The sequence below is a fragment of the Triticum aestivum genome, chromosome 2D (genome assembly GCF_018294505.1).
Source record: "Triticum aestivum cultivar Chinese Spring chromosome 2D, IWGSC CS RefSeq v2.1, whole genome shotgun sequence".
Lineage (NCBI taxonomy): Eukaryota > Viridiplantae > Streptophyta > Magnoliopsida > Poales > Poaceae > Triticum > Triticum aestivum.
This window is the reverse complement of record NC_057799.1, coordinates 545,726,868-545,744,904: the sequence shown is the minus strand read 5'-3', so window position 1 is coordinate 545,744,904 and position 18,037 is coordinate 545,726,868. Positions and strand designations below refer to the sequence as shown.

Sequence of the window (18,037 nt, the reverse complement as noted above, 5' to 3'; positions counted from 1 at the left end):
AACCGGCCTCTGCTTCCTCGATATGTATATATATACTTTCCATATTAAAAATGAGATGGTTTGGACTTTGGAGGAAACAGAGAGATTGTCAGAAGTTCCCATAAACAACAACGCGTGCCATTGATTTACTGACTTTTCATAGTAGTGGATCGCGGCCCTACATCTTCCTCAACATGTGTATATATACATGTACTACTCCCTCTGTCCAAGTGCATTAGGCACCTAACGAAATCCAGGAATTCCTATAATGTAAGTCACTGCAATTAGACTACCCACGGTGGGTGGGAGTAACATAGATAGTAACATCACACATATCTAGATAAAATAGATGATGTGGCAAGCAATAAATGAAGAAATAGAGGAATGTGCTAACATAGCTAGTTACTATTATTATGAGTAACATCACACATATCAAGACAAGATGAGTCTATAGCCTAATAAATGAAGTGTTGCATGTTACCACACATATGTTACTCCCCACTATAGAGGTAGTAATCCATGTTACTACTCTATGTTACTATCCATTGTGGCTAGTCTTAGCTAGCACAGTGTGGAGTGATAAATTTTATGAGTCCAACCCAGATAACAAGGCACATACGGCCAGTCATTGCAAACGGCCACTCCATGCAAGCCCCAACGCACAATTACCGGACGTGCATGCAAACGGCCGCGCACCGTGGTTGGATGCCCAAGTGCACCTTCCCAAATAGTGCACTAAATACACATATAAAGCGGTGCTAATTAATTTTGACTAGTCCAATCCATACGCGCCTAGGTCTCGCTGCACCTTCTTAGGTGCCCTATGCACCTGGACGAAGGGAGTACTATATTACTAGTAGTAACTAAAACTTCACATAGGAAACATAGTACACCATGACCTAATTATAGTACTTTGTCCGATCCATTTTAATTGTGGCAGCTTTAAAACAATTTAGATTCATATTAATTGCCCCTACTTTAAAATGATTTTAGATTCATATTAATTGTCGTTGCTTTAGTACAACTTTGTACATGAAGGAAGAAGTAGTAGATTGTAATCGTTAGATCATCATAATTGTATCCAAGCATACCATAGTTGTTGGACCCAAACAGGTTACGTGCATTTGGAAGGCCATAAATTGTAATTAAACATAGGGTCTTTTACATCTGTGTCCCTAACTAGAACCCACTACACATATTTGCTCCTAATTTCGAAGTCTGCTCAAATTTACCCCTCTGCTGTTATGTGCACTTCTAGAAATACTCTTATGTGCCGTTACCGTCTGGTCAAAGTTGGTCAAAGGGCTTTGACCATCCTGAAAAAAATAGCAAAAAAATAAAAAAAATTGAGATTTTGCGGGATCAAAATACTCAGGTTCGCAAAATGCGTGCAAATTTTCGTGTTGTTTGGACATTCCATGAGCTCGTGGCTAAGAAAAAAGTAAATATGTAAGCCTGTGAACAGTAAATTCAAAAAGATAGCAAGAAAATTCAAAAAAATAAGAAAATTTTGGCATCAAAGAGGCTCGGGTTCGCAAGGTGCGTGCAATTTTTTTTTGTGTTTGGACACTGTAGGAGCTTGTGGAGAAAAATATTGGCTCGGGAAAAAACTTTGGAAAAAATGACTTTTTTTTGCTAGAGCTCCTCGCATGTCATTTGATCACAAAAACTTGCAAGCACCTTGTGCACCCGAGCCTCTTTGATGCCAAAACATTTCATATTTTTTTTGAATTTTCTTGCTATTTTATTTCAAAATTACTGTTCACAAGTATACAGATTAACTGTTTTTCCTCGCCACGAGCTCCTGAAATGTCCAAATAGCATGAAAATTTGCACTCGCACCTTGCGCACATGAGTATCTTCGATCCCCCCAAATTTTAAAAAATTTAGAATTTTTTTGCTTTTTTCAGGACGGTCAAAGCTCGTTGACCGGACGGTAACGGCGCATAAGGGCATTTCTGTAAGAGCACCTAACGGCAGAGGGGTAAATTTGAGCAGGCTTCAAAATTAGGGGCAAATCTGAGTAGGTGGTTCGAGTTGGGGATAGAAATGCCAATGGCCCTTAAACATATAGCACATTCCATTGGTTTTCTTAAAAATAGCATAGTCTATTTTATGCGTGTGAGAGACAAAACATAAAAATGTTATGTCATGCATGAAAGCGCAAAGCGTCTGGTTAGTTAACAGGAACTCGATACGAAATAAATAAGCTTAAAGGGTATTAAACCTTGAAAGTCATCCACATTGGAGTGGCAGCATCTCCATTACCTACCACAAACGTAGCACCATGGACCATAACCCACCACCCGTGTGCCAAGTGATCTGACAAAGGGCACAATACTCCAAGGCAACGTCTTACAAAAAGAACGGACATTCACAAACAAATGATGTTTGGTCCGACCACAAGATCGAACACAGCAATGGTTGTCACCCCCTGAAACAAGACTTGAAACCAACTTCTTTGATAAGGAGCAACGTGTCGACATCAATGTTGCATGGTGTAGGCTAGATCATGGGTTTCACCCCCACGAGAATATAGTCTTGCGAATATCGCCATCCACCTCGCTATCGAGCTGCTGGCTAGCCAGCTCTTGACATAGATTTCTTTAGGATGAGAAATCGTCGAACGAGAGATATCAATCATGTCCCTTCCGGTCGATATTATACCATTGTCCTGTCGATTCTTGACAAGCAGGCCACACAAAACATCATGGTAGTCTCAAACGCCACATGCGTCGTCCAGATACCATACCATCGTATGCTTGGGCGCGGATTAGACCAACCGCTATAAACATTGATTGTCGTGCTGCAGTGTCGCGTCTCCGTGATCTATCGTGACTGCACCATCACACTGACACGGCGTTGCCGCCATGAGAGAGATGTGCGGCTTAAATGAGGAGCACTGTTGTAGAGTGTGTTTTGCCTAAGGGGAGATAATGTGGATTGGTGATGGCGACGAGGGTTTAGGGCTCCACCCATGTCGCCCTTTTGGGTGAATATGGCTTATTTTGTCACCCCTCGAGAGATTTTTCCGATGTCAAGATCTCTGATGGGTAGAATTTCTTCAGTGATGTCGGGTTGTATTTAACTTATTTTGTCAGGGAGGGGCATGTTTTACTTAAAACCTAATTTCAGTTGGTTCATGTGAAAATTATACAGTAGTTACCATATTTCTTTTTTTGTGAGGTGTTATATTTATATTCGAGTATACACATTTTGTCATGTGGGGCTTGGTTTGTTAGATTCTAATTAGTGTGCCCCCGCGGGTGTAATTCAATTCAAAATAACCGAAAATCCAATTCCTACGTAAGACATGTACACAGATTATACATACTCCACTAGTCCCTCCGTCCAAAATAATTGAATCTCTAGAATTGTCCTAAGTCAAACTTCATTAATTTTGATCAAGTCTATGTAAAAACATATCAACATCTTATACAGAGAAAAAGAAGATGTCTACAAAACAAATATACTTTATTAGATTCATTGTGAAATATGTATTTTCATACTACCCCCGTCCCCAAATAGGTGCCATATAAATTTAGTCAACAAGCCAATGTTTTCTAAGTTTGGCCATGTATATATAAAAAAAATGAAGATAAACAATACCAAATCAATATAATTATATCAACCATTAGATATATTTTCATAATCTCTCTATTCAATATTGTACTTCCTCCGTAAAGAAATATAAGAGCGTTTAGATTACTAAAATAGTGATCTAAATGCTTTTACGCTTTTCTTTACAGAGGGAGTAGCTGATTATTATTTTACCATATATTTGGTCAAACTTAGAGGGAATTAACTTTTTGACTGGATTTGTGCGCCGTCTATTAGGAGGCGGAAGGAGTATTATGTATGCTTGACATAGTACATCTCTGCGTATTTTTCTATAGACTTAGTCAAGCTCTAATTATTTTGAAAATGGAGGGAGTAGATTTTTTTTAGGGTGGCAGTAAATATTTCAGATCATAACCACCTCAGAATTTCAACTAACCGCCATCAGATTACACCGCTACCTAATGTTTTCTGTAAAAAAGGTGCGTATGAATTATCATTGCGCCAAAACAATTTGCTGTGGGAGATTTTTCTGCCGTCTTCTCTTGAATCCAGTGCTGCCCTAGACGGCAGCTTCCCTCTCAACAACGGCAGCTATGGAGTGCTAGTACGGATTGTTAGATGGTCCCGTATGAACTTGCCTAAAGTTAAACGGGCGAGTACGTGAGCATATATTCCCCCGGCCCGATATCTTATCTGCGTTTTTTCTCTTTTTTCTTGGGTGATGACAAACGATGTCTGCGTTGGTTGGGCGATGGACGCGTGAAGCCCGCGTGTAGGCCACATCAAAGCTCTGGTCAACAGTCGACACCGAGAATCAATCGCACGGACCGTGCGACCCGCCGATGACACATACATGTCCTCGCTACTTTGCGTGGATCCAGCAGGGAGTTTACAGACACGCCCGTGAAAAGGGCAACACGATCGGGAAAACGACGCGTTCGTTCTGCCACCGGTTTGCGGGAACTGCGGGTTTGCGCGCACTAGTTCATCGTCCGATCGAATAACTTGCGCATGTTTCCCCGGCCGGCCCTCGCCATGATAGCCGTGGACGTGTTGCCCCGCTGTTGTGAGGATTTGAAGACCATTGATAGTCTTTGTTAACCTCCTCCGCTGTTAATCTAATCTATTGGCTTTGCTAGCTAGTAGCTTGCTGTTGCCGCCACAGCGCTGGACCTGGATCCAATCCAACCGCCCAATCTAATCATCAACTTTTGCTCGAAAAAAATATATCTAATCATTAGCCTTGGAGTCAAAGAATCGATCGTAGTCCACGGACGGGGTTGGTTTAGGCTGTCCATGTGGCCCTCTCGTGAGCGAGCTACCCGTCGATTGTCCAAAGCATCCCTGCATGCAGGCCTAACGTGAACACGTCGACGTAACGGTTCCACCGATCCCAGGCATATATTCTCGACCCATCACAACGCCGAGGCTGGCAGAACATGGTTTGCTCTCCTGTCTCCTCTCTACACGGAGTTTGATCGTAGGAATGTAGCTGGTTCCAACAGGTACATTGCGTGATCCTTCTCTTCTCGCTTTCGAGGAGGGGCTCACTGGCATTTCTCCTCGAGCAGATCAGATTTTGGCACTTTACACCTACTAAGCCAGATAAGACATGCAAACGGAACTTGATTACTACCATTTTTTTAAACGAATATTGGCGCTTTACACGGACAGTCCAAGTCCAGAAGCTGCTAACTGATTAATTAAGCCGCGTCGATATGAACTCGAGAGAAAGTAATTAGAGCATCTCCAATAAAAATTTGGCGGTCTAAAACTGGAGATGTAAAATTTGAACCGCCAAAAAATGCGTTTTGGAGCTCCGAAAAAAGCTCATCTCCAACAGATGGTCCAAATTGATGGCCAAAAGAGCAACTCCAATAGATGGTCCAAAATGAAGATGCAAAAACGACATACTACTAATCCATTCAACATAGTTCAAACATCAACTTCAACTACTACTTATTCAAACTGCTAGATAAACTACTCCTCATCGGAGCTACGGAACTGCTCCCATAACTCCTCCTTCGTCGGGTCGTCGCACCCCTCCTCCTCCTCCTCCTCCTCCTCCGAGAAGTCTGCCCAGTCCTCCTCGGAAGAGGACTCGATGGGGATCACCGTCGAGGGACCGGCCTCATCCTCCTTCTTCGGCCCCTTCTTCTTCTGCTCCGCCTCACGCTTCCAGTAGTACTCCAGCTCGGCCTGGACGTACTCCGGATGCTCCCGAGCAAACCTCGCCATCGCCTCCTCATCGGTCTCGCCAGCACTGACGACAACCGACGGCTTCTTCATCTTCTTCTTCTTCGTCGTCGTGATCTCCTTCATGTTGATGCCCTGTGGCACAAGCATCTCCGCTACCACCCGACTCTCGATCTCTGGAAAGTTGAGGTGCGATCGAGGCCTCACGGCACGCCACACCGCCACGTCGTAGGCACGCGCGGCCTCGTGGGCGGAGGGGTACGTGCTGATCCACCAACGCCTTCCGGCGTCGGAGAACTCCACACCCCAGTTGTCGGAGGGCTTCTGCCTCACGCCGAAGAAGCCCGACTTGCCCTTCGGCGTCTTCTTCGGCGCCATTGGGAGCGGCGTGCGGCCGGGGCGGTGGCGGACGGAGCCGGGCGGGGCGGTGCTGCGGGCGGCGGTGGCGGGCGGGGCAGTGGCGGACGGAGGCGGGCGGAGCGGATCTGCGGGGCGGCGGCGGCGTGCGGGGCAGAGCTGCGGGTCGGCGGGCGGGGCAGTGGCGGAGCTGCGGGGCGGGCGGGCGGCGACGCGGCGTGGAAACAGCGGCGGGCGGTGGGGCCGGATTAACGGCGGGGCGGCGTGGAAACAGCGGCGGGGCGGCGTGGAAACAGCGGCGGGGGGCGGGGCGGCGCCGGATCTGATGCGGGCGGCGTGCGGCGGGGTGTGGAGGCGGCGGGGCGGCGGCGGGGTGGCAGCGGGCGGGCGGGCGGGAACGGAAATGAAGCGGCGGTTGGGCGTTCGCGGGCGGCGGCTGGTTTTGGACCAGATGCATCCCGTGATGTATATTTGCATCGCGAGGTGTTGCATTTTACATCACAAGAAGGCCACGGTCCATTTTTTTTTACATATGGACCGTCTGTTGAAGCAGCGTCTTTTGCCTCACACGGTTCAAAAGTTAGTTATTTTTACATTTGAACCATCTATTGGAGATGTTGTTAAAGGTCGGACGGAATCGCAACGGCAACTCGCAAGTACTCCTACTTTGTCTATTTTTCTCCTCCATCTGCTACTTTATTTTGATGCCACCTGCATGCATGAGCGCGGTACTTGCAAGGAAAGTGTGACCTCATATATCAAAGTGGCAGATCGCATGCCGATGCGCTCGGCTTGGCACGCAAGGAAGGAAGAACCCCATGCCGAAGCAATGCACCTGTAGGCCTGTTGATTGACAAGACCATCCAATCGACGTCAAATCGGCAACGAGATGGTGGTGTATTTCAGGAAACTAGGGTTTACTTGTGGATTTGCGTTTCAAACAATGCCTTGTTTTTTAATTTGCTAAGCAACTATTCATTTGATAAAAAAAGAAACCTAAATGCATGCCGGCTTGGAACTAAGCAAGGAAGAACTCTATGCTGAAGCAATGTACCTATAGGCTTGTTGAGACTGTCCAATCCGCAACGAGATGGTGGTGTCTTTTAGAGAATCAAGGAGTACTTTGTTCAAATTTCTTAAGCAAGCGATCTAAAAAAAAACTTAAGCAACTATCCAATTCATGAAATAAATCATACAATATGTTTATTGTAATATAGAAACTACGGGTGTATTGACAAAAAACTATATTCAAAATTACTATCAATTATTCCAACCAGATCCTAAGCTTTGAAGTTGCATTTAAAGTTGGTTCTTGCCTTTAAATTACAATGTGTTGTGGTTGTTGTATTCCGCTTCCAGTTAGATGATGGTTTTCCTATAGCATGTAGCAGGAACTGGCAAAGAACTTGCTAAGGTCGCCGCTCCTCTTTATGCCTTCCACACTGCTTTATCTTTTTTGTGTGTGTGTTTTGGTTGATTTACTTTGACCGAACTAAAATACATGTACTTGTTACGGATAGTGATTTTGCAATACCTTGTCATTTTTTGGAGAAAAAAATGGGGCAACGAATCGATGTAGGCAATGCTACAAAATAATAGTAAGTTGGAAAAATGTGATTTAAAAGATGACAAATGTTTTTTAGTGGGAAACAAATGATGCAATATTTGGTGGTATTTCATTTTATAGAATTCTTTCACACCCTTATTGATTTAGTTTTAGAAATATATGTAAAAACAAAACAGAACCCCCCCCCCCCTCTCAACCTCGATCTTTTAGGACAACTATGTTCCCTCAAAGTTTCAAAAATAATGCAAGTAATTCACAAGCTATAGAAATGTACTCCATCCATCCCAAAATGTAAGACCATTTTTTGACACTATCATAGTGTAAAAAATGGTCTTACATTCTGGGGCGGAGGAAGTATTTAATAAGAATAGTTAGGGATAATGTTTGTTTTTATTATCAGAGTCTATCAATGAGGCAAAAACTTACAAGAGAATCATCACCTGTTCAATTGGCAGCTTACATATGAAGTGTACAGGAAACCTTATAGATGCTCGTATCCCCTATTTACCAAACATGTAAGGTTATGTTATGCACTCGTTCTTCGTCCAACTTTTGTACTAAGATTAGTGGGTTGGGGGCATACCTTTAATTCATGCTTATCATAGGTTATGTGGATTTTATCTTGATATAACATTTCGGTTGGTGATGCCTTCACCGGAGGTTGGGGCTCTCTAAAATTCAAGACAACTCTACGGTGGGATGATTTACTCGCGTGTGAAAGTATCACTGAAACTTGCTATGAGGTAGTTCTCTCCAAATAATGCCATAAGGTTAAGTTGGACGGAACAAGAGAAATGGCATGGTGTGTGTTAGCTCATTGTACACAAGATAATTGTGCAATTTTTTAAGAAAAAATCAGATGAGATTTCATAGAATGTAAAAACTCATCGGAGGCTCGAGGATTTTTGCATGGTTAGTACGTAAGAGTTAGGAAGGGTATTGTAACTCGGGATGACTTATTGTGGAGATGACAAATTGGAAGAAATGTTATGGATTCCGTGGTGGAGGCGAAACGATTGGCTGTTTATTTATACAATGTTGAATTGTACATTTTGAGCGGAGCATTCTACTACGTGCTTTCATCATAGCAATGTTCTTGTTTATGTTCATAGTGTGTATCACTTCTAGCTTTATGGGTTTAGGAGGTAGGATAAGTTGTGTTGTTTGAGTAGTCGTTGCATTTCAGGCTATTTGGAAGTGTTGGAATGATGATTCCTTTAATAACAAGGAGTTAGGACACCGTTTTCCCATCTAATTCTTCACCAACTTGGCAACGCATTGCTCATGGGCTTGAACTCTTGAAACGGGGCATTATTTGGAGGGTTGGAAATGGCCAATCAATACACATATGGAGAGACCGCTGGATCCCGAATGGAGGCTCTGGTAAACCTATCATCATGCAGGGCCGGTGTCGTCTACGGAGAGTGTCCGAGCTGCTGGATGAACGAGGAGCATGGCGTATGGACCTTCTCCAAGAGCAGATTGTTAAAATTCGAACTTGCACACGTCTAGGAGATGATGTCCTCGCTTGGGAACCGGAGCGTAATGGTATCTTCACGGTGCGGAGCGCATACCGGCTGGCGCTCGATGAACGACTCCGTCCATCTTCAGTCGCTGCGAGCAGGGCACCGGACGGGCGACGAGCCGTCTGGGCTTTTTTATGGAGGTGCCCTGCTCCTCCAAAGGTGCGTGTGTTTGCTTGGAGGGTAGCGACAAACTGTCTTCCCACTTGGACAAATAAACATTCTCGTAATCTTGAACTGTCTAATCTTTGCCCTGTGTGTGCCACCGAACCGGAGGACACTTTCCATGCTCTATGTAGATGCCCCCAAGCGGTCGCCCTATGGCAGTCAATGGCGCAGCAGTGGAACATCCTAGACGTCCGGCGGCTAGTGCACACAGGACCGGAGTGGCTCCTCCATGTGCTTGCTGACCTGCCGGAGGAGGAGCGCATGTACACGCTTATGACGATTTGGCGCTGCTGGCACGTAAGGAATGAGATCGTCCACGACAAACGGCCACCACCAGTGGAGGCCTCGACAAGGTTTCTGTCTAGCTATATTAGCTCCTTGCTGGCCCTTCAGGCAGACCCTCTTGGCGATCATGTGAAAGGGAAGATGGTGGCTGGCCACCAGGTCAGGAGGAAACCAATATGTATGCGTACCAGGCAAAGGAGCAGGCTCCAAGATGGGAGGCACCGCCAGCTGGATGGGCAGCGCTTAACGTTGACGGCTCCTTCTGTGGCAAGGACGGGAGTGCTGGGGCGGGTATGGTTCTTCGAGACGAACATGGAGCTATAATCTTCTCTTCTAGCCGAGAGTTACGACAATGTGCGTCCCCGCTGGAATCTGAACTTGCAGCATGTATGAAGGGCATTTCCCTAGCCTCCCAATGGTCTGCACTACCAATTGTTGTTCAAACGGACTGACTAAATGTGGCCAAGCTGGTGAAGGAAGGTGGAGTAAATAGGTCGGAGCACCTGATGATGATTCGTGAGATCACTAGGCTTCTACAAGAACGTGGGGAATATCTAGTCAAGCATGTAAGGAGAGAACAAAACGTTGTTAGCCATTATTTAGCGAACTAGGTAGAATAAATAAGCGCACTGCGGTGTGGCTTCGATCCGATCCGGACGAGGTGCCGGACCTATGTAATGCAGATATGGCTGCTGCTTGATGAATGAAACCCCTTTTCCTCGCAAAAAAAAAGAAGTTATAAGATCGTTTAGCCCAATTAATTCACTAGTTGGTTACTGGTTGAACTCATGGCATATGATACGGATAAAACCATGAAAAAAAAGTGGTGTTATGGCGGGGAATAAAATTGTCTGAGCAAGTAGCAAGTGATATCTTCAGTGTGTCACTTAAATCTCTAACCGAGCTCGAAAACATGCCAAAGGACTCGCTTTTGTTTGCCTTGCTTTTAAGTTTCCATTTTACTCTTACTTGGTTTTTGTCACCTTTAAAGGTGGTTTTAGTCGCCTTTAAATTTCAAGGTGTTAAGGTTGTTGTCTTTCACCTCCCTGTTAGATGACCGTTTTCTTACAATTTAGTGGAGAAACTAACAAGCGACATGAGGCGCTGCCTATGGATTCTCCTTTCTATTCCTTTTTCCCATTCTTTTCTTTTTGACTTTTGGTTGGCTATCCTTGATACGATCTACTTCCTCCGTTCCTAAATATTTGTCTTTTTAGACATTTCAAATGAACTACCACATATGGATGTATGTAGACATATTTTAGAGTGTAGATTCACTCATTTTGCTCTGTATGTGGTCACTTGTTGAAATCTCTAAAAGACAAATATTTAGGAACGGAGGGAGTACTTGGCTTCCAATAGAAATAGGGCTACCCAATTTCTTAAAACGTGTATGATTACGACTCGTATCTTTGTTTTTACATCCGCTATTTGTTAATACTACCTCCGTCCAGAATAAACAGTAGCTGAAATGAATACATATTTGCCGACTCCGGCATAGCCGCTATCTAGAACTTGTGTTAGAGTTCATTTCAAATAATTTCAAAACTTGCTTATAATTCCGTGTAAGAAAAACAGAGGTATCTCATATACGGTTTTGTATTTATGGCCAGGGGACATGAAGCAATATATTCAGACCATGTAAAAAACTGATGTACCTCAAGCAAAAGCTAAATTGATACTTGTACCTTATTAACGCGTAAAGTAGAACTGGACGTGGCGATCCTTATTGGACGATCGACTTTAAGATTCTCTATCATGCTGAAACCGGCCGAAAAGGGGTAAAAAGTTAAGAGACAAATGCTGCTATCTCAGTGATCGATATCTCTTGCCCGCCCGCCCGTATGGGCTGATTCATCGATTCTCTATCTTCCTTTCTCACGGGTAGCATCTGAGACGACGGCGGCAGACGATCGACATATCAAGCTCGCTTTTCTTCCTTCTTTTTCCACGGAAGTGATCCAAGCTGCCGGAAAACTCAGAGCTGCCGGTGCTCTCGACGTGGGCACGTGGCACTTCGCTCGGGATCGACGGGGGCACGCGTCCGCATGCACACGCATGGAACGACCGTTGGGCGCCGGTTGTCCTCACCAGAGCGGCAGAGCGTTTCGCAAACGGCCAAACGAGCTCTCGGCCACTAGAATAATAGTAGATCGTGGTGCGCCAAGAATGTTCTGACCGTAACATTTGATAGAGTAGATATATACTTTGTCTTGCATTATTGGCATTGGCATTATCTCCCTATTGGGGTTGGGTAACTGTGACATTTATAGTGTAATAAACAGTTAAACTAAGATAAGAAGAGTGCCGACTTCAAGGGGAGTACGTGGCACGGAGGGTGGAGCAACCCCATGCAGTGGTGGTCGACTGGTTGCACGTGGCTTTCTGGCGAGTGGGTGAGAGATACAGCGGCGGGCGGGCATAGATGCAAACGAAATGAGCTGCCCGTGCCCGTCATCCTTTGGCGACGTGGACAGATGAGCAGAAATGCAGATATCTGGCTGGCCGACTAGCCGCATGAGACAACCAATTTCTCTGTAGGAATCCATAATTGACAATTGAGTACTCCGTGCCACCGTGGGCCTTAGACCAACTCCAATGCAGCGATCTACTTCATCCGCCGCGGCCCGTTTGAATCGTCGCGGACAACGGCCCAACGCGTCGACCCATTTTCAAATCATGGCCGCTAGGCGTTCGCGCAAACCCATTTTCAGACCAAATTTAGACATGAAATGCGTCGGCGCGGATGCGAAGCGGACTCGACACGTGTCCTCTTGATGTCCACTGCGCTCCCATCTGGCGGCCGGTCAACCACCTCACACGTCTTCATTAATGACGCGGGACGACCGCGGGCCCGCGCTTCAGCGACAGCGAGCGTCCTTTTTTATCCGAGCATGCGCAGGGGAGGGGGGCGTCCTCATCCTCTTTCAGACCCCCCGTCCCCATCTAGCCACCCACTGCTCCCCGTCGGCGACAACCCTAGCCACCATGGGTTTCTTCTCCGGCAAGAACAAGGGCAAGGCCCCCGCCGGCCCTTCGCGCGCGCTCCCCCCTTCTCCATCGTCGTCTTCCCGCCGGCCATGGCAGCACATCAGCGTCCCAGTGCACCAGGCGAAGTGGCACTGCGAGCACCGCGTCCCCATCCTCTCCCCCGATGTGACGTTGCCACATGACTAGCACTTGGATCCGGAGAGGATCCCAGTGCCGGGCGGTGCCGCGATCGATCGGCGCGGGCGCACGCGGAGGAGTTGCGGCGCCGACGGTAGCAGCTGACGCCGGAGCAGCACCTCAATCCTGCCTACGCATCAGACACTCCTCATTGGGAGGTCTGGTTCATGTTCGAGCACGAGGAGGCCAGGAGGCGCGGCGTCCGCGACGTGGATGCTGGAACCCCGCCGCCCCTCCTCGTGCTTGCCGAGGACCAGGAGGCGGAGGCCGCCTACCAGACGGCGCTGGCGGCTGTCCTCCATGAAAGTGAGGAGGAGGAGTGGCGCAAGGAGGAGGCGGCGTACCAGGCGCGGATGTCGGAATGCCGCTGATGCCGCCATCCCCAGTCAAGGCCGAGCCCGCGCCGACTGCCCTCAAGCCCGAGCACTACAAGTCGGGTACATGGGTGAGTGGGTCAGCGCGCCACCCGCCTGGTTAGGCACGACGCCGGCCCAGGAGCAGATGTACCTGGAGCAATGGCGGCAACGCAAGCTGGCAGAGGAGCGCCGCGAGGGCGAGCGACTTGAGCAGTTGGAGCGCGAGGCGGAGGAGGAGTAGCGCCTTGCCCGGGGTGGGGCAGCCCAGGCGGCGACGGCACAGTCAGCGACGGAGGACGTCGCCATAGCCTGAAAGACGGCGTTCCCTTGGGCTGGCCCGGCACCAACGCTCATCGACCTCACCAGGCCCGACGACGACGCCTAGGGCAGCGTGGACTTTCCCGGGCCTTTGTGGCCGGCATAAATGTTTAATTATTGTTTTTTATTTTCAAAATATGTGTGTTATTTTATTTCCGCGCCATCTAAAAAATATGTCGGGCCAGCGATGGGCGCAGACACCGATCCAAACACAAAAGCGAACATGTGTGTTCGTTGGGCCAACCGGACAAAAAAGGATAAAATCGCCGTCTCTCTGGATCGGCCGTTTGGATTTACTCTTATGGCTGCTAGAAGCATGCACGTGTGGAAGTAGAGAAGCAGCAGTATTAACACCTGGTGGCACTAAGGGCATGTACAATGGCATCATCGTACCACTGCCCCAGCATTTTACATAGATAAAAATAACTAAAACCATGGTTTAGTTTTATCTTCATCCAATGGAAGCAGCAGTGTTGTTGCCACGTTCAATAGCTCTTTCTTTTTATACGATACACTAGCATGGTCATGTTGGTTGTTGTCCTATCCTCCCTTATTGGCTGCCTCAGCATCTTTGTCAGCGAAGAACCAGCCTCCTCTGCAGGATCCCGTCTAGCTCTGCAAGCACTATCTTTTGGCATGCAAAACTATGCGAACCGAGGTGGCATGCTGGGGCACCCGTCCACCCTGACGCGTTGGCCATGCCCTGATTAGTGATGCGATGAGGCGAAAACTTGTGCGGACTGGCCTGCCAAATCAGCTCGGTACGTGGCCAGTCCGACGTACCACACGACGCCCGGCGAAGAGTTTGTCCCAAGAAAGAAAACGGGAGAGAGCCGAGTCGTACGTGCTCAACTGCACGGACTAGAGTGGCGGGGAAGAGTGGTAGGAGCTACGAGGAGACGGAGCAGGTGGCGAACTAGCGGACCGATGGCGGGTCACGACGCCGCGGCGGACGGCAATAAACAAAGGAGATTCAAACCTAAGACGCGACGTGCCCTGCCCCCTGCAGGCTAGTGTCGACGTAGAGCCACACGTGTCGAGAGGGCAGGAGGCCGCTCGGGGTAGGGTGGGCGGGTAAATTTGACAGTTTTGACCTGTGGCGAATTTTTTTCACAAAATAAACTGCTTTGACAAAAATTTCATCCAGCTGACCGAGCGGCGCCCAATACGAAGGCGCCACACCCTACGGTGCAGCGCCTAGCTCGCAGGCGTTGCACGTCTGTCCAGCGTGGCACCCCGGGCCCCATTTCTGGTTGTGCAGCGCCTAACTGAAAGGACTTGCACAGTGTAGTGCAGCGCCTAGCTGAAAGGAGCTGCACAGTATAGTGCAACGCCTAGCTCAAAGGAGTTGCACTATCTTATATTAAAACCGTTATAACTTTTAATCCGTGTATCCGAGGAAAACGTGCCTTATATCAATGTTGTGCATTTTCCTATGTTCTACGCAATGGTGGCATTTTCATCTATGTTAGGATCAATTTGCTTGATGAAAACTCTGTGGCAAAAGTGCATCATAATATAACTCACAGAATCTGTTAAAACTTACATGATGATATCCATTCACCTATAGCTCTTATCCATTTGCATCCTACATGAGTTTTCCACTACATAATGTGTACATTCACGCCATGCCCATCCTTTCCATGGTAATCATCTTTAACATGTTCATTTCTTGCATGTAAATGACAGACATGATATAAATGAACTTCTATTACAAAAAGTTGCATTTTGTAAGATCCATAATAATTAATCCTCGCATCATATGAATATGATCTAACTATGAAAGTTGGAAAATCTTATGTCTACTTTATGTCCATGTCATTTTCATACCCACTAAATATTTGCATCACTATGTTTTTGAGACACTAAAGTACCTAAGGCAATATTCTACCAGATTAACACTTATGAATTTCACCAAGTCCCTGGATGTGAGAACTTCGCATTTTGTAAAATGCATAGTAAACCAACCATGCTTCATATGGAATAACTTTACATATGAATTTGAGCATCTCCATGTCTACTTTCAGTATATCCAGCGTGTTGCCACAAAACATGTTCATATCTTGAGTTTTAACAAACCCCTTGGCATGAACTTGATATGTTTTCCATTTAAAATTTTGTGCAGACCGGTTTAGTTTTCCTGCTAACTAAACTTTGTTTTTCATTATTCTAGTAAGATAAGCCTTCTCACTTCCAGCTAGTAGCACCGACAACTAGTTTTTCTGCCAACTCTGTTTTGTCATCCTGGTTAGCAGTAGGGTGTCCTAGGCTATCAAGTTCAAACCGACTCACTCTGTACCGACCTTATACCCTATATATAGCAGTACGCAATACAAGCAGTTGCAACTTTTTTCAGTAGCCTAAAAGCCGAGTTCAAATCAAAGAACATGTGCTCTTGCTACTGAGAGCAAACATTATAAGTGCTAAATTTTAATAGTATATAAGTATATATCTTTACAAAATGCAAAGTTCTATTGACATCCAGTGACTTGGTGAAATTAATGTTTTAATCTAGCAGAATATTGCCTTAGGTACTTTAGTGTCTCAAAAACATAGTGATGTAGTGGGTATGAAAATGACATGGACATAAAATAGACATAAGATTTTCCAGCTTTCATAGTTAGATCATATTCATATGATGCCAGGATTAATTACTATGGATCTTACAAAATGCAACTTTTTGTAACAGAAGTTCATTTATATCATGTCAGTCACTTACATGCAAGAAATGAACATGTTAAAGATGATTAACATGGAAAGGATAGGCATGGTGTGAAAGTACACATTATGTAGTGGAAAACTCATGTAGGATGCAAATGGATAAGAGCTATAGGTGAATGGATATCATCATGCCAAGTTTGTAAGTTTTAACAGATTATGTCAGTTATATTATGATGCACTTTTGCCACAGAGTTTTCATCAAGAAAATTGATCCTAACATAGATGAAAATGCCACCATTGTGTAGAACATAGAAAAATGCACAACATTGATATAAGGCACGTTTTCATCAGATACACGGATTAAAAGTTATAACGGTTTTAATATAAGATAGTGCAGCTCCTTTCAGCTAGGCGCTGCACTATATTGTGCAGCTCATTTCAACTAGGCGCTGCACTACACTGTGCAGCTCCTTTCAGCTAGGCGCTGCACAACCAGGAGTGGGGCCCGGGGTGCCATGCTGGACAGACGTGTAACGCCTGCGAGCTAGGCGCTGCACCGTAGGGTGTGGCGCCTTTGTGTCGGGCGCCACTCAAAACGGTCAGTTGGGTAAAGTTTTTGTCAAAACAGTTCATTTTATGAAATGTTTTCGTCCATAGATCAAAACTGTTAAATTTGCCGGGTGGGCGTGGAGCCCCGGGCAGCTCGGCGGGCACGCAGCAGTGCAGCACGCTCCTCTCTGTCTGGGCGAGGTCAGTCTCCGCTGCTACTCTCTGTACGTACTGTACCCAGCACTACCGACCTGCACTCAACGTCTGAACCACTCCTCCCGTCTGCCCAACTGCTCTTTCTCTGTGTTTGGCAAAAAAAAGCTGCTCTTTCTCTGTCTCACCTGCCGACTGCCCTATTGACCGCGGTCTTTATCCGTGCCGCCGTTGGCTTGACTTTCCGAACCGTGGCTCAAGTCTTGGTTTTGTTTTGTGAGATGTTTCAACTCTTCAGGGTAGCTCGGCTATCTTGAAGAGGAAGAAAGGGACCGCGCGGCGCGACACATTGCTCAAACAGTCGGGTGGTATATCTCCCCATGGATACAATACAAAATAATATTCCCTCCGTTCCTAAATATGCACTTTTTTAGAGATTCCAATAAAGATTGCATGCGGAGCAAAATGAGTGAATTCACTTTAAAATATATCTATATACAATCGTATGTAGTCCGCATTCAAATCTCTAAAAAGACTGATGTTTAGAAACGGAGGGAGTACAACTCATACTAAAATATATATTGGGTGGAGTACATATCACATGATGCTGGCCTGAGATATTATCCAGTACGAGAGGCATTATAGTTTTCTCTCAAACTTGCAAGGTGTTTTCGAGGGGCACTTTTCATATTACTACTTGTAGGCAGGTCGGCGAGAGCTCCAACCAAATCAATTGACTTTATCTCCGAAAGAGAAAGAAAGATAGGCTTTCTGATAGGCCGTCATTTCCTCCCGCATTAGCTTTCCCGCCCCGTCCTAATCCATGAGCCGACGTGCCCACGAGGCGCCTCTTGGCAAATATCTGTCGCCCCTGCTCCCACTTCGATTCCGAGCGTGCTCGCGGTCCCGGACATCCGTCGTTCTCGCGGAGCTGCCATCGCACACACACTAGTGAGCCAGTGGAGCACAGCATCAGTAGTACAAAGGTGACATGGAAGCTGCGTGCCACAGCTCATCAAGCAGCAGTACCTTGCGCTGCTGGTCCAATGTCCCGTGCCGATCGACCTTTTGAAGTTTGAACGTTGGTTCCCGTGACAGGTCATTTTATAGTACTACATGCACTGTGGAAACGTTCGACCAGACCCACTCACATGGGCTAATCGTCCGGTCATTTCCGTTCTTCTTTCTTTTCTTGA

The 18,037-nt window shown here is 46.4% G+C and overlaps 1 protein-coding gene across 1 annotated transcript; it reads right to left on the bottom strand.

The window, feature by feature from the left end:
• Positions 1 to 5,520: 5,520 nt before the first annotated feature.
• On the bottom strand, positions 5,521 to 6,114 carry LOC123049889 (ethylene-responsive transcription factor 2-like). The gene has a single exon (XM_044472749.1). The coding sequence runs from the start codon at positions 6,112 to 6,114 to the stop codon at positions 5,521 to 5,523; it is 594 nt and encodes a 197-aa protein (XP_044328684.1).
• Positions 6,115 to 18,037: the final 11,923 nt, after the last annotated feature.

Bases quoted from the DNA above. Each gene is read 5' to 3' on its own strand.
- LOC123049889 (XM_044472749.1), bottom strand. From the start codon at position 6,114: ATGGCGCCGAAGAAGACGCCGAAGGGCAAGTCGGGCTTCTTCGGCGTG.